We start from the raw sequence: 17,116 nt of genomic DNA, 5'->3' as shown, positions 1-17,116 counted from the left end.
GAGGTGGGTCGAAAAGTATCACCTGATACTTTGGCACTGATATGCGCCTGTATCAGGAACGGCAAATGAGTACACTTGAAAAGTATCAAGTACTTTAGTATCAGTTCAGAATTCGCCTGGAACAACACCACGGCCAATGTGCGCAGAACCCGATCGCAGATGACGGTCACTTGGGCGGAGCTTGTGAAAGGGGAGGGAGCAGGAACAACGAATAAGGGATAAAGAAGGGAAATAATGTAGGGGAGGAAGCGCAGGGGTAGGCGTTGAAGGAGAGGCGCAAAGCGAAATTGTTACGAGTCGTTTGGTTATTGTCCCACATCAAAGTACGCTCTGCGCAGTGCGTGCACAGTCTCGTTCAATAATAAAACTAATGAAATTTTAATATTAAAAAGTACATTAATACAAGATATAATATTTATATTTGTGCACCTAACAGCTATGAAAATGCAAATAAATTCTCAGTTGACACTAATAACAGATGTAATCAACATATGGACTTTTTTTTTCGAAAACAATTAGTAACTAGTGTTTTCATACATTAAAAGATTATGATTTTATCAAAAATTAAAAATGAAAAAAAAAAAACAGATACGTACATTAGTGAGCATACTATATCAATGTTTACGTTTCAAATGTTTCTTCAGATTAGTCGATGATGATTTATAACTCAGTTTTTGTTTACACAAATTACAATTAGCAAACTCATTATTTTCCGTAAAAAAATTCCACACAAATGAAGTCTTTTTCCTGCACTTATCCATTCCTTATTTCACTATAAAGATACTAACTACAAAGCATGACAGCCCGCAACAATGTACATGGTGGTAATTAATACACGGCCAGGACAAACTGCAGTGAATGTTGAACTGATTGATTCTGGCTGTATCAGGCGGGCATGAGAGTAACAGAGGTAGAGAATTACCGGGCGTGATGAATAATGTATCAGAAACACCGATACCTTTTTACGCTGGTGATGACGGCACGGAGGATGTGTACCCTGTAACGAGAATGCTGATACCTTGTCGCTTCCTGGGACCGCTACTTCTCTGATACAAAAGTATCAGAGACTTGTAACTAGGTACATAACTGTATCAGTATCATGTTGGAACAGATACCGAAAATTGCTGTAACAACCCACCTCTAGTTTGAACACCATAGTTAACATTTTTATTTTGTGTGCATTTTTTTATTTTTTAACCCTTGAGAGATAGATACGGATTCGAGGGGTACATTTGAGGTAATCTTTGGGATTTGAATTGGAGATTCGGATTCCAAAAAAAATTGGTTTTGACCCATCACTACTCATATCATTCGTGCAGCAACTTTTTATCTTGCAAATGATGTTTTGTAAATATTGTGTGATTTAAATTTGTAATGAAACAAAATGCAAGAGAGCTGTCATGATATATCTACGTGGAACAGACCTTAAGTAATAGTAATCACAAGAAAAATTAATTAACTCAACATGGCATTTGAAACCTAGCCTTAAGATTGACTTGGAGGTAGGTATTAGGCTGAAAAGTGCGTCATTGCTGCAAGAGTGGGAAGTGGTTTCTCTCCGCGACCTGTTGCCGATTCGATGGGCGTGTGAATAATGTTTGGTGATGTGTAACAGGAGCGAGTGACCTCGGCAGAGTTCTGCCACGCGGGCCAGAGCAGCCAGGTGCCGCAGCAGTCGCTAGTGCTGCTGCTACACGGCGGTGAGAACGAGATCTTGGGACAGGTGAGCCGAGAGTCCCTCACTGGGAATGTGCTAGACATTATAGTTCAGAAATAATGTTTCGGGATAAAATTTTTCTCTATATTCATTACAGTAAGTCACTCTTCAGGGTTGTTATAACGTTTCCGAGTACGTTTACAGTAGCTTTGAGTACTGTATTGAATACCATTTATGGTTGAAAGTGCCTTGTGCCAAAATGCGGAAATATGCCCGAGATTTGCGTGGTGCAATTAATTATCACAGATGTACAAAATGTGTGATAATGTGTATTTATGTCTGCCTAGAGATGACATAGCACTATGAGTTGTAAGATTTTAAAATAAGCTTGGGCAGCTACTAATAGCTTTTTGTTGCATGACATATTTTTGCTGTTTTCATTACCTCCATTCAGAATCGAATGATGTGTGGTCATAATTAAGATAAACTCTGTTACAAGGCTTGACAAGTAAAATGACGTGAATTTGTTAGACTTTAGAACCCTTCGCTAGATAGTAACCAATTCCTTACAAAAAATGAAGATACTCTTGAAACATTGTTGAATATAATTTTTTAATTACTCCCTGCGGTTTTTAGGGGGAGCAGAGACTATTCCTAGCTTTGTTGGGTTGATTTTTAGTAGGTTTTTGAGTCTGATGTTCTGTGATTGTGCTCTCTATATGTGTTGTTACTGTATCTGTTTGTTTGTTGGAGTAAGTGAAAAAGATAAATTGCTTGCTCTTAGATATTCAAATTTTTAATACTAGTAATTTTTAGTTAAATGCACTATTTTAAAGTACAGTGTCATTAAAATTAAAAAGGGTTTATCGGTTAGCATGTGAACATTGTTTTGATTGCTCTGAAAAAAAAAAATTATTTGTCCTGTTCACAGTTTGTGGTCAGCATCGACCCGTCCGCGGTATCGACTCTCACTGGCGCAACACAGTTTAAGACGGAGCCCATTCCGGTGGTGACGGAAGCTGTGCCGATGGTGGAAAACGCTACGGCAGGTCCACCGGAGAGCGTGGCTCCCGCCGAGATGTGCGACGCCTCCTCGGCGAGGCGCTGCAGCTTGCCGCCGGCCGAGGAGAGTGTCGGGTGCGGTGGGATCATCCCCCCACCGCCGTGCTCCGCTGCCTCGGCAGTCCCCCCGGCGTCCGAGGTGCAGTCGGCCCGGGGCAAGGAGCCGGACGACGTCCCGTCCGCGGTCAAGTGCTGCATGGAGACCCAGACCAAGGTCAGGAGTGCTTCCGCCCCCTTACTGTCCTCAGGTTGCCTTGTTTGTACTTATCACCAAGTTCAGACTGATCCGGCTTGTTTACATCGACAGCATATTAGAACTGTGGTAACTTTTTTTGTGATAGTGTTTTACTATGTCATTAAGGTGTCATCATCGACGGGTGGGCCTGTACTAATATTCAAATTTTCGAATGTGAATACAAATAATAAACTATTCAAAATAATAAACAATTCAAAATGTGTCATATTTGTCATTTCAAACTTGAAAACAAAATATTATTTGTATTCTTTTCGTCACACGCACCAGAAGTTGGAAAAAATAAACAACTGTGGACTACTCTGTGAAAAAGTAATTTTTTTTTGCCCCAGATTAAGGATGCGACCCATACGAAGGGGGGACTCTTCTGCTGAAATTGTTGACTCACGTTTCATTAAATCAACCAAAATGAAAGTCCTTTTCATCCCAAAAAATGGTAGCCATAATTTTTCAACTTGGTACGGAGATGGCTTAATTTTTTTTCGGAGATGTTTACTAAGCGCCTGTTCTTAGGCTACATGCATTGCGTATTCAAAGTCCATGATAACTAGGGCCTGGAAAAATTAGCATCTATTTATTACATAATTAGCATTTATGATGTTGAAAATTAGCATCTATTTTCCAGAAATTAGCATCTATTTTTGAGAAATTTGCATAAGATATTAAAGTTACATAACAATACAAGAAGTTGTAATAGTGTTTATACCCATTATGACGAATTTTAACACAAACCAAAATCATTAAACGGTATTTGTAAACAAACGTTTGACCACTAGTAATTTCAGATGGAAACAAACTGACGATTCGAGTTGACCAACTTCAGTACGCTAAACGTGCACCACAAAATGTATGATTTGTCCCTATGTAAAATATTGATCAGAAAAAAAATTTGAAGACTAAAGTGATTATCAACGAATGTAAAAAACCGCGTACTAAAATATTTGTAGTAGTTTTCAGCATTTAAAATATTTTCATTTTTATCTTTGCAAGTTCACTACGATCCCGTCAACGACCTAGATATTTTCTAGGTTGTTGGTTTCCGTGATGCGCTTCCCGGGAAATTTTGTTTTGTTAGGTTAGATACTCTTCATGAACAGGCAACACACGATGCAATGGCGAACGTAGGCGAACGTGATGTGATCTAACAAAACAAAATAACTGCGTCGATAAGTAGTGTGAACATTCTTTTCTAAACAACATTCAACGGTATCTTGAGTAAATCGTAAAGAATAAATTTACAAAATTACTTATTCTATACTATCATGCGTGATATTTGGTTAAGGAATGTTTTATAAATAAAGGTTAGGATTCGGATTTTATTCCTTCAACAAGCCTTGTCAGAAGCTATTGTTTGCGGTAATTGTGTTATGGTGGCTATTTTCAAAAAAAAATACTTTGAGGAATGTGTGTTCAAGCCATTTTGTTGCATTCTATAGTGGTTTTTCGCCCGATAATGGCAATTTTACCGCGATTTCGCAAATATAGCATTTATAACAACAATTAGTAAAAAATCGCATCTAACCTCAAAATTCGCAAAAAAATCGCATCTATCGCAAATTGCGAATTTTTCCGGCCCCTAATGATAACTATGGCCGAGGCATCTGTTCCATTCTCAGGTGACAAACTTCTATGCAGAGGGGTACTTGGAACTGAATGTTGACTATGTGAAAATGTGATGTAGATATGTAGTAAACTTAAACTTTCAATAAAACCTATTTTCCATGAGTTTATTTTTTTTAATGAACAAATGGTACTTACTTTCCGGACAGGCCTCGTACTTCTCTGGATACGCCCTTGCACCCATTAAACTCTGTGCTAATGAATGGTACATCTGTCGCTGCTGTGTGAGTTCTCAGTGTTGTTTTTAGCTGGACAGGTAGGATTGTCAGTGTCTTGCCTCTGGTGGCTTGATTCAACACAAAACTGATTTAATCTCTGAGGAGGTTCAAAATGCCTTCGGGCTGATTGTATGATAAGCACAATCTGTCTTATTGGTAATAAGAGTAATTTTTGAATAAATACACTTCCTTGCCATAAAATACTAAAATATTGTAGCATGAAGTATGAAGTTTTAATTTGTCAGTGCACCACTTAAGTAAAAGCAATTGGGGGAGGGTGAAGAAGGAAAACTCAAACTCACCACTATTTATAATGATAATGAATCCTGTCTTTAGTAAAACCAACCCATGGACTTCATGTTAACATCTTTTACTAACTAATATTATTAATTTATCACAGAAATATATTTGTAGTGCATTATTGTTACAGTGTAAAGAGTGTAGTATTGTCTGATACAAATTGTTTTGATTGTAACAAGGTTTTTTTAGGTTTAAATCTTGAGAAAATGTAGTTGAACCTTAAGTATTCTTTTTTTGTACATGCATATAGTGTACTAACATGAATGAAACTTTTTGTGTTCACAGGAGTCTGTTTTTGTGCAATGCAATCCTCCTTCGGTTAATGTTCCTGTTTCAAATGATGAAAGTGAAAATAGTGCATCTGCATCAAAGAATTCATCATCACTGTAAGTAGTTGGTTTCACAGTAAGAAAATATATTTAAAATTAATAAAATTATAATTTTCTGTTACGTTCTAAAATTATAAGAAAGGAATTCTTGGGTGATGAATGAGGAATATTGGGTTGGGGATTGTTCTTGTGTAACTGTAGTGCTTGGGGCTCCTCCATCATGCAGTTCTATGTTTATTGCCTTGTAATCAACTTAGACATTATTGGCATCAGCTTAGGATGTATGCTGTACCTGCACTGGAAGCGTATTGCTTAGAATGCCACTAAAATATTGGGATTCTTTTATTCATTGAGATTAATAGTGATGTTTATTAGGTAATGTGAAAATAAATGTGCACGTCAGATTCGTTTAAAAAGTTCAAATTACAGTTGTACTAACAAACTTAGTTTTTTGTAGGAAATTTTTTTTTTTTTATGTAAATGAATTATATTAGTGGTAAAAGATAATGTGTAAACTGCTACAGCATGAAGCAGGGCAGGACTCATGTGACAATATTTTAAATGATTCTCAATACATATAATTTTTGTTATAGTCCTGCTCAAGAGGATCCGGAAGCGAAACCACCTGCCAGAGAGGTAATGTATTCAAGGAAATATAATTGGGGGAAGTTGTATGAAGAGATAATAAAAAAAAGCGAGCTAGTCTTTCATTGCTCGCCAGTAATGTGTGTGTCATCTAGCCTTGGTAACGAACAAATTCCTGTTTGATACACGTTGAGTAGAGTTACGACTGCAACTTTTTTTTTGTTCCTACTCCTCCAGGTTGCAGTGTTTCCTCACGTTTATGCTGCCTGTATTCTCGCAGGTACTCTGTTCTTGATTTACCCATCCATGTAAATTAAAAAAATGAACAAAATCTTATTGATTCAGGAAATTATTATTAAGGAAATTATTTATTTTATAATTAACTTGTTAGTTTATTGGTACCAATTTAAAAAAGATGACTTAACACAGCATTAAAATGAATGAAATCCAAATTTTAAAATGACATAATATCAGTTATGGAACTTACTTATTAATACTAACTTAATACAAGCAACTTTCAGGAATGAACTTGTATAATAAACCGTGTATTAACACAACATGTATTTTAATACAACACACATGAAACTGTTGAATTTATACGTTGTACATTGTTATTTCACAATCATTTTTTAATGTATTAGTAAAGCCACATGGCAATGTGTCGTGCTGTTCATGTCTACTGTAACAGAACGAATGGTAAACAGCTGTCTCTTCTTTCTCTCTCTCTTTCTCTCTTCCTCTCTTCAAGTGCCAAGGAAATGTTTTCACTCGACATGCTGAAGCACGAGTGCCAACTGTGGGCCGCACTGAAAAATTGAATGGCGCATGCTTCTTCCTGCTTCCTGTTACACATTTCCTTTGCATTCCTGAAATTAATCCCACCTAATTCCGTATACAGAGAGCTAAGTTGTTACACATCAAAAAGGAATTTATTTGAGATGAATTGCTTGTAGTGACCATTTACAAAATATATAGTGCTGTAGAACCATCGTGTAATAATATGAAGGGACTAGTAAAATTTTTAACGTACATGAAAACTATTGTTAGCTAAGTATAAATAAAATTTTCTGTTTTCACAACTTATATCCAGCTTTTTCCTTTTTTGTCTAACCAATTCACCGTAAAGGGTACTTGTAAATATTTTTGTAATGAACATTAAAATATGGCTGGTTATAGCAACTTAAGTTTGTTTATAGCCTGTGATAGTTGCGAGTGTTTGGCAGTTTTGAATATGCATTGGTAGTCCTCGACTTACTAAATGATTGTGTTTCAGGCTTATTTTTGTAAGTATATTTTTCATAGGTCAATACAGGAGCTATTTTTAAGCCATTTGGACCATTAAAACAAAAATTACAAAGATTTTTATTTTACCTAAAATTTGCATGAAAGTCATGTGTAAGAAACACATATACTATAATATATAGACATATATGAGTATGTGCTTAAAATTTTCTAATTGATAGTGAAATGGTAACCTGCCATGCATTTATAACCATTGCAATGAGTTAGTTAAATTACTGAAAAATACCATCTTTGGAGCTATATGAGACTGATTGTACCATCAAGAAAGTGAAATGTTTCATAATTAAACTCAGATTGTTATCATTTACAACTAGGATTGATTAATATTGTAATAACTGCAAATAATTGTGTGCCCTTGGAGGTTTCATATTTTTTGAGGTATCACTGTATATTTGATATTATATGAGGTATTTGGAGGTATGTACATATATTCACTTTTTTCAAATTTATAAGTGCACCAAAACTTAAATGTGGCTACAAAATTTAAGTTTTTTTAAAAATAAATAATTTAATTATTTAAAATTATTGCTAAAATTGAGTTAATGTGACTTAAATGTTAAGTTCATATTTAACACATTATCAAAACTTGAATTGATGATTTAATTTATTATTTTTGCCTTTGAATCACCATGTTGACATTTAAAGCATTTAAAAATTTTATGACATGTATTTTTTTAATCTTATCATTTTTACCTAATAGCAAATGTGAGAAAACTTTTATAACAATATTTAAATTAAAAATTAATATTATTGTAGGAAACTTACTATTTGTGTGCTTCAAGATTAATGTCTTATGTTGCAAGCTGCAGGTCTGTGAATCAAGTATGAACACTACTGTAATCACTTCTCTTCAAATTTGGCCTGTAAGTGCTTCACCTGTTGTTATTGTAACTTTGTGTGGGTCTATTTCTGATATCACCAAATAATTTTTACTCTTGTGGCTTGTACTATGAAGTATGATCTTTATTGATGGTGCTGAATGTGAAAGAGGCAAAGTGAAGTAAGTGATTGCTTACCTTTTACCAGGAAAAATATATGTGCACCCCAGAAGTGCTTACATATTTCGAACAGCACATAGTGGACCTTCATTTTAATTTAACTAAAAAAAAAGGAAAATTCCACAAATTTTTCACTAGGTAATGACAGTTATGAAACTGAACTGTTAATAAATCTTGACATCTTGTTGGGATCTGAAAATTGTACTTTTAAAGTGAGAAGTACTTTGAAGTGTGATACTTCTGTTTGAGTTACCACCCAAAACTCTTTGTGATAGCCAAACTAACATCATAACAGAACCCCTTGTGAAGAAGAACAATGTGAGCATTGCTTGCTGTAAAGTAACAAAATTTTGTATAAACCTTGCAGAAAAATTGAATCTTAAAAAGCTTTTTGTGAACAGTAATATTTTTTTGCGATCACCTGTTAATGCTCGTTGTGTTACCTACACATTCATGTTTCGAATCACATTTAATACAAGCTGTCACCGTATCTTGAGAGCAGCAAGTTTTGTTAAATTTTTAAACATTATGTGTAAACTTTTTTGGTATTATTGCTTAAAGTACTTGAGAAATTTGAATGTGGTGGGCCCTGTATGCCAAGCCGAGCTGTGATTACACTGTGTAGGAGAAAAGTATAAATATGAAAAACCATTCAAGGGTTTTTCATGTATTTAGTATACAACAAATTTCCCTGCCCTCCAAAATATAATTTTTTTCCTCCTGGTGAATTTGGATGCATGTAATCTTAAATTGTTGCATATGATCGCAATTAATGGCAGTGAGCGACTTTGTTTACTGTAGGAGCCGAGGTACGTGGCAGGAATGCTGGCAGTGTGTCACAACTGTGGCTACTTGTCGTCGGATTTCAATAAGTGTCAGCGCTGCAAGAAGAAGTTGGCCGATAGTGTGAAGTCAGTTTCCATCACTGACATGTTGGCTCGTTGTAAAAGAAGCAGCAGTGCAGAGATTGTTGAGGTACGTCCAAGATGTAAAATGTTCGTTTCGCGATGGTGTTTAAAAGTAATTCCGGTTATTTAGTTGGTTCTAAAGTGTGGGTGGTACTGCATTTGATACCATTGTTTTAGACAAAGTGGCATGTAAGTTGGGCTTGGGTTTCAACATGGAAAGTTTTGGTGAATATTGGTTAAAAACATTCAAGCTAACTCTAAAAGTATTTTTACTTTTTATTTTGAGTAGGGACCTTTTGTTTCCTGATTCTTGGTTTTTTTTATTTATTTATTTATTCATTTCATTCCGTAGACCCCTTACAAACTGCTGGACTTGACATTTTTGTAATACAATTTATTCAAAGATTTTTTTTTTTAAAGAAAACATTATTTGTAAATGCATTCATTTTGCATTAATGTTTGCTATGCTTTTGCGTATTTTTTTCTTTAAAAAATTTAGATGTTATTGTTCTCTTTACAATCAAATTTCAAGCAAGACATTAATTTTTTATTTCATAGTAAACACAAATGTACGGAAAAACTTCCTGATTTCAAATTGTAGAAATTATAAAATCATACACCTACACCTCACATACAGTTGCATCAACTCATACATAATGAATAACTGAAGCAGAGATTTCAGAAGCGCGGTTGCTATCACACGGTGACCAAGTGGCCAAAGTACTTAATGTCTGGCGGAATCCGCAATTCACCGGACCAGCGAGACTGAACAATCTTAATAATGAGAAAAGTAGTTGTAAAGCAAACTGAGGAGAATCAAACTGGCTAATTTATTTTGCGACATGATAACACTGTGTGTGGCTATTCATGCACATGTTGTCGTGCAGAAGGAGGGACAGCAGGCGGAAGCCGCTCCAGCCGCAACCCCCTCCACCCCTGTGAAGACTGAGCAGGCTGCGGAGACCCCCAAGACCGCCAGCAAGCAGAGTCGCCCACCTGCGAAGAGGCGGAAAGCCAAAGTCATTGACGAGCCTGGTAAGTGAGGCATTCAACTTGCTTGTATGGGTACAACCAATGAACCTTTATAGCCTACACAGTGAAGTAAAAATTTTCATCAAGCACTGTAGAACAAATTTCTAGTCTAATTTCTGTTCACATAATATGAGCTGTCAAAAAACAACACTCCCCAGGATTTCACTCTTTCAATCCATATTGGAAGTTGGAAAACACAAATAAAAGAGAATGACCAATGGTATCTCACGTATCTATGAATGTAACATCACGTTATTAGTTTGAACGGATTTTATCCATTCATATCACATTGTAAAGCATTATTTGTGAGGATATAATCAGAAATGGGCGAGTTCGAAAATTATTTAGTCGAGCCGAGACGAGTTCAGTATTATTTTTGTGTGAAGTCAGTGCCAGACTAGATTTTTTTTTAGTCAGTCTTTAATAGTCAATTCAAACTCCAGTAGTTGCAGAAGTTTTTTTTAAGTGTAGTAAAATTAAGAGTTTAGAATAAATTATGAGAAAATTTTAAGTGTCAAATAAAAAATTAATGGAGAAACTTACTGATAGCGATTATATTTTGATAAATGTTTCTGGTTAATAATCATTTCCCTCACTCAAAATAAGGCAATACGTAGGCATTTTTAAACATCATGTCACATATAAAAAAATAACAATGACTAGATTTAAAATGCATGATATTTTTTTTATAAAGAAAAATAAGGCTCTCTCACATTTTAAATATATGTATAATCAAAGATATGAAGATACAAATACAAGTTGTATCACTTTCGGTTTTGTAATGTTTGTGTCGAACTTTGATATTATCAATTAATATTGTATTATAAAAAATAAGTACATGGGAGACATTAAAATATTGTATTTTCGAAGTTTGTACGCTGTGTTACAAATCTATGATGTAGTGCTAGCTTTTCATTCCAAAATAGGGTCAATTTATGTTTTAATATTTTCTGTTTTCAAGCAGTTAATTTTGTAAAAATTTTCAAGCTTAGAAAACTGCATAAATTGCTGGAAATTATAAATAATAAGAATAATAATGTAAATATTATGAACCACTGTAAAGAAATTATTTGCAAAATAGTGGTATGTGTTTATTTTCTCATTGTACATGTTGGATATGTATATGTACATGCATGCATTCATAACAGTTTTTTGAAATGCATGTGGAGTGGGTCTTAAATGCCATGGTTTTCTTTTCCCAGTGATATTGACCTTGTCCTCGGATGAAGAAGATGCTCAAAGTGGAAGGGATCTTTCAGCTGGCCAGAGTTCATCTAAGGCAGAGGAGTTATTCATCAAGGATAGACACTTGTGCGAAACTAAGAACTTGGTCATCGACACTCCTCTAGGTTTGTGTGACAAAATTGTGTGTTTGCATCTGTCCCTATTCATTGTGGACAAATCATGAGCTTGCATTTGTACTGTGTGGTTCACCCATGAAGCATTGGTTCATATCTGACTTGTGATAATTTTCTTTTGTTTATTGATGTTTGTGATTCAAGTGAAAGTTGTTTTCTGAGGCCCGTTGGCCAAAACCTGGCTATATCCTTGTACAGTAGTATCTTAAGAAGAGTCTTAAATTGTAGACTTACAACCCAAGAATAACTACTTTGAAGGGTCTAGTCATATGTGTATATAAGTGGTTCAAGGGCAAATTTTCTTAAACATGTTAAGCAGGGAAACTTCTTAACTTGTGAGCATCTTAAGGTGACAGCCTAGCTGTGCTGCCAAATGGCAGATATCATTGCACCATTTACATACTGCTTAAGATTTATGAAAGGTGTTTTGTTTAGTATAATAGCTTTTAAGATCCATTACACTTGCTTAAAAAAGTTTTTTTTATGGTTTATTTTTTTAAAAGGCATTTTTTTTGGACAGCGAAAAAAGGCAAAAATAGGCATTTGCACTGACCTTTAAATTGTGAAAAATTAAACACAGTGTTGTTTTTAAGTAGTATAGTTACAAGCATGGTGCCATTATCTTTAATATTCTACCTTGAACTGATGTGACTGCTGAAAGTAAGTAGAGGCAAGTTCATTTTTCAATGGGAGGTTGAAGTTATTTAAAAATTGATAATGTCACAATTGGAGCACCCTTGTTAAGAAACACCAATTTTAAAATCCAAAGTGAGCTAACCAAATTTGGTATAATTTTGGTACAAGAGAATGCTAACTGAAATGGATATTGCAGTTATATACTTTAATAATTCACTTGTTTGAAATAGTATAAACTGGATATGCGATAATAATAATTATTTGCTCTACAGTTGTTAATATATTATGCTTATAAGCTGAATATGTTTTGTGATTGTGTTTGGTGTCCTCTGTGACCGTCTCGCTTGTGTTGCAGGTGACCCAGCCAGCAATAGTGTGTCACTGCATTGCCGGACAGTCAGGATTGGCTCCTACAAGGCTGTGCCAAAGGAAAATGTATTTATTTCATCATCTGTTGTCAAAATGATCTTGCCGAATGTTCAAAATGGTATGTCTCAAGTTTATAATCGTTATAGTAAAATTTTAGATGTAATTTAGAACTGTTATCAACTTATAAATTACAGTGTTTTATAGTGACAAAACATGCCATAGTGTAAAATGTATTAAGCAAAGGTTTTGGGAAAGAAGAGTTTTTTTTAGAGATGAGAAAAATTGAAATAAAATGTTTTTTCCTTTCCAACTCAGTTCTGGTGTTTAAAATAATAGAATTACTCCATTTATTTCTCTTATCTTTGTTAGTATGGCCAAAATTGCAGAGCTGCCGTTAATGTAATAACAATATCCATGTTCCAAAGACAAAGGCAGGCAAGAAATTGATAATATGATTGCCTCACATTGATGGGCTCTATGGCCTCCCCATGGAAACAAAATGCTAATGTGACTTTAAAAGATGTTTTATGTTTATTAAAGCACATAGAAATAAGGAGACATGAATGTATATAAGCTAACAAGTTTTCTTTCAGAACCCATCGATAGTCATCAAATGGACTCTTCTTCTGGTGACTGTAGTTTGAGGATTTTTGATAGCTGATAATTGCCAGTTCTTGCTTCCTTGTTATAGCCCTCACTAACACTTCAGTTATTAAAAATTACTCTGGTGCATTTCTAATGTTGAGTCTTGTTACTTTAGTTTAATCAAACCAACCGTCTACAACATTCTGAATTTGTGGTACATTATTATCCTTATCCTAATGTGAATGACGTTGCATGAAAAACTGCCCTGTCTGCAATAATTTGCGATGTCCAAATCTATTGATTTCTAAAGAAGTCACGAAAGCGTAATAAATATAGAGCGCCAAAAAAATTGTTTATTAATTGTTTTTGTTTATTGTTTTCATGTATTGTAAATGAATACCTGCACAGCTTAGTTTTGAATACATATTAATTTTACTTTTGAAAGTTATGGGAGCTCAAAAATATTTATTAATTCCTTTCTGTTTAGGAGCACATCTTTGTAATGGGAATTGGAAATCACATATATCATGATTGTTCTTCTATGCTACCAAGGGATAAAGGACACAGAGTTCAAGTTGACGAATGTATTAGTTCCATCTGTCTCATCGGAGGGTCACATGGACCAATCAGCAATCATCTGTCGGGACACAATTTGGGACTTTTTTTATTGTAGACGGGGCTTCAAAAAACTTAATTCCATGGTCAGGCAACCGGTCTACCCCAGTGTGAACCAGGTTTCATGCCTGGCAAAGATTACTAGTGAGGAAAGCGTGGCAGATGTACTTTTATTGGAGAGCTACCTGTATTTGTTTCTCCTACTTCATCATTTGCTGTTGCATCACTCTTCAGAATGTGTTGGATGGCCAAGGTACCTAAGTCCAGAATTCTGCCACTAGGTGGTCAGTAGGTGATGCCAGTCTTTTCTCCCTTTTCACCCCACATGACATTACAGCATTACTAGTAATGTTGAAAATCTGAATTCATTGAAAAAACTTAATGAATTTTTGTGTAGACTGGAAATACGTGACTGTGGAGTTGACAACCGCACATCTCAAAGGAGTCCTAATGCATTTTGGGAAAAGCATGCCTGTGTTGTTCTACTATGCCTACTCTACAATTGGAGAAAGAATTAGATCACTGCTTGGCATGCGGCCACATCAAGAACCTTACTTCAATCCAGACAGTGATGGTATGTTCCAAAATATATATATTTTTTTTTACTTTGAGGAACTGTTGTACATTTTTTTACTTTTTGTTTCTACATGAAAGTTTCTTCTTATTTCGTTTAATGTATGATTATAACTTTTACTGTCTATATGTTTTCCTTACTATAATTAATCAAATCACTTTCCATATTTTATAGCTTAATTTTAGCAACATGATTCATCTACCTTGCATCTACTTTATTCATACCTTCAATTAATTAATTATTTTTCTTTATACATACTTTTAAGTGCTCAGTGGGTTTTGAGACTCTTTTTATGCCGTATGTATGCAGTTGTTTTCCTTTATCCTTTTCGTATATTGTAATGTGACTCATAAAGTTGAAAACTTGGAAAAAAAATTCTTGATGTAAGTTGGTCAAAAATTGTGTTTCATTGCATTTGGAAAGTGTCATTATTAGCAGATTATGGTTTTGGTGAGTTTTGTTAAAATTATTTAATTACAATATAATTATTTTTTCATAAAGATTTAGTAAGTTTTAAAGTATATGGCATATTTTTTTCATGTTTATATTTTTTGGATGATACTTCATTAGATCATTACTTGAAAATTTTTGAAAATGTGGTTATAAATTTCTATTGTGTGTGTATTTAATATTTTTTTTTTGTTTGATTGTAGATGAAACACACACCAGAATTACTCTTTTGCCGGAGAAAATGGAGGACGACGTAAAGCGCATAATATTAAGGCTGTACCCACCTAGTATGAGAGGCGAGCTCACCACTAAAACAGCAAATGCCATTCTTGTCAAATCCTCACCGAGAGAGGTGGGTTGCATATATATATATATATATATTGTAAAGTATCAACTTTGTGCCTATTTCATGCATACAGATGTTGGTTGCATTGCTGTTGCCATGAGCTAGGCACTCAAACATAAATATGGGCATTGGATGAATTCTTTGTGTCAGGAGTTTGGTCTAGGACTAAAGCATGAATTAGGGTAATATTTAAAATTAATTTTAATAATGGTTAATGGTTTCTTAAAATTTAAACACACAAGAATGTTTTTAATTCTATGCAAACAAATAGTATAGTAATAAATGTCAAATTATTTAAAGTCCACATTGACTGTAATCTCATGTTCACTTGTGATCAATCTCAACCCTATGCTTGACTTAATTTTATTATTTCAGTCACTAGCCATAGCCCATAGGTTTCTGAACCCACTTTTGTTTTCTATGCGTATAATACATGCTACCACATAATGTGTAGACTTGTGCTGAGTGTTCATTCAAAACCATTACGAGGTCAAAATGTGTATAAAGAAGTGTTTTGAAACTTTATACAGTCATGTAGTTACAATAGAATTTGTAAGGTATATGATTAAAATGTTCATGAATATTAAAATATATTACATATGTACTTGATATCTTACTTTCAAACTATGTTAATATGATGATAATGATTGGAATATGCCAGCAAAGTGAAAAATTTAAAGGGAAAATTCTTTGAATACTGATTGAGAACACAAAATAACGAAAGCTGGAATTTTTATTTTTAAATATCAGTGATGAGACTGTATAAGTTATTTGTTACAACTCTGGCGATGCTGTATGGAAATGTATGTATTTTCTGAACATGCATCACCGTCTTTGTGGTTTTGTGATTCCAGGTGTTGTAACAACTCACTTTGTTTCTCCAAGAATAACATATAATTGCCTCACTGAGATTTCGCATATTTGAGAGAAATTATGGATTGAAACCGTAGTTTCTGACAGTGTAGATGAAAACGGTGAAATTGGGCTGATTTTTTTTTTCAACATTGTTCTTGGGGGTTGACAGTGTGTCTCTATTCCCAAAATATTTTCTTTAAAAGTGTTTAAATATGTATGTATGTGTTTCAGGTCACTGCAGATAAGCCACCTTTAGGATCTGCTACTTCTAACAAAATTAAGACGTAAGTTTTGAAAATTAATCCTCTTAACTTACAAGACACTACAAAAAAAATATTTTTTTACCAGGATTTGGAATTGTTGTTTTATGTTATAACGGTTCGTTATATACAAAATAAAAAGATGTTCAACGCCGATTGTAATTTTGTTGTTTTTATTTTTTCATACTAGGATGCATAGACAAATTGAACCCAATGTTTCATTCACTCGTTTCACACGTACATCTGCCTGTCGAAAACTGCTGGTAGCTCACGCGAGGAAAATTAACGAAAAATAATATTCTTCAGTAGTCTTTGACTGCAAGTACACGAAATTAGTGCGGCCTTAAACATGACCGCACCCGGCGAAAATGAATTTCGCCCCGAGCCAAAACGCCTACGAAGGTGGCCGTAGTTTCTAATTATGTCTGAACGAAATATAACAAATAATTAGGTTAATTTAAGAATAGGCCTGGCTCCGACCACCAACGTGAAATTATCTCTTCAAATGCTTCTACATCATCTGCGAGAAGCCACCGAACGCGACCTACTGGTGCAGCGATTGGCAGACGACTGGTGAAGTCCTGCCACACTCTCCTCCACGCAGGGAGTAGAGGTCACATGACCTCGCTGACCAATCACACGCACGCTTCTTTCACACTTACAGATGCAAGCCAATCACAGAACAAGTTACAACACATGAAAAAACCTTTTACATACAGAACTCTGGGCTTCCCCTGATCTATCTCTTTTCAATTTCACATCGAAACCGGGGACTCCCATTCTCGTTCTCTCTCCCACACAGTG

General features: G+C 34.8%; 1 protein-coding gene across 1 annotated transcript in view; it reads left to right on the top strand.

Annotated features, from left to right (window-relative positions):
• Positions 1-17,116, top strand: part of LOC134533396 (uncharacterized) — a 45,307-nt gene that overhangs the window by 15,198 nt on the left and 12,993 nt on the right. The window contains exons 8-18 of the mRNA XM_063370917.1: positions 1,616-1,723; positions 2,589-2,933; positions 5,396-5,496; positions 6,033-6,075; positions 9,126-9,299; positions 10,120-10,267; positions 11,467-11,613; positions 12,614-12,745; positions 14,225-14,401; positions 15,055-15,203; positions 16,284-16,336. Coding sequence (XP_063226987.1) covers positions 1,616-1,723; positions 2,589-2,933; positions 5,396-5,496; positions 6,033-6,075; positions 9,126-9,299; positions 10,120-10,267; positions 11,467-11,613; positions 12,614-12,745; positions 14,225-14,401; positions 15,055-15,203; positions 16,284-16,336 — 1,577 coding nt within the window. The remainder of the gene's footprint in view (positions 1-1,615; positions 1,724-2,588; positions 2,934-5,395; positions 5,497-6,032; positions 6,076-9,125; positions 9,300-10,119; positions 10,268-11,466; positions 11,614-12,613; positions 12,746-14,224; positions 14,402-15,054; positions 15,204-16,283; positions 16,337-17,116) is intronic.

Source organism: Bacillus rossius, chromosome 6 (genome assembly GCF_032445375.1).
Source record: "Bacillus rossius redtenbacheri isolate Brsri chromosome 6, Brsri_v3, whole genome shotgun sequence".
Lineage (NCBI taxonomy): Eukaryota > Metazoa > Arthropoda > Insecta > Phasmatodea > Bacillidae > Bacillus > Bacillus rossius.
The sequence above is the reverse complement of the archived record's forward strand: the minus strand, read 5'-3'. Positions and strand labels throughout refer to the sequence as shown.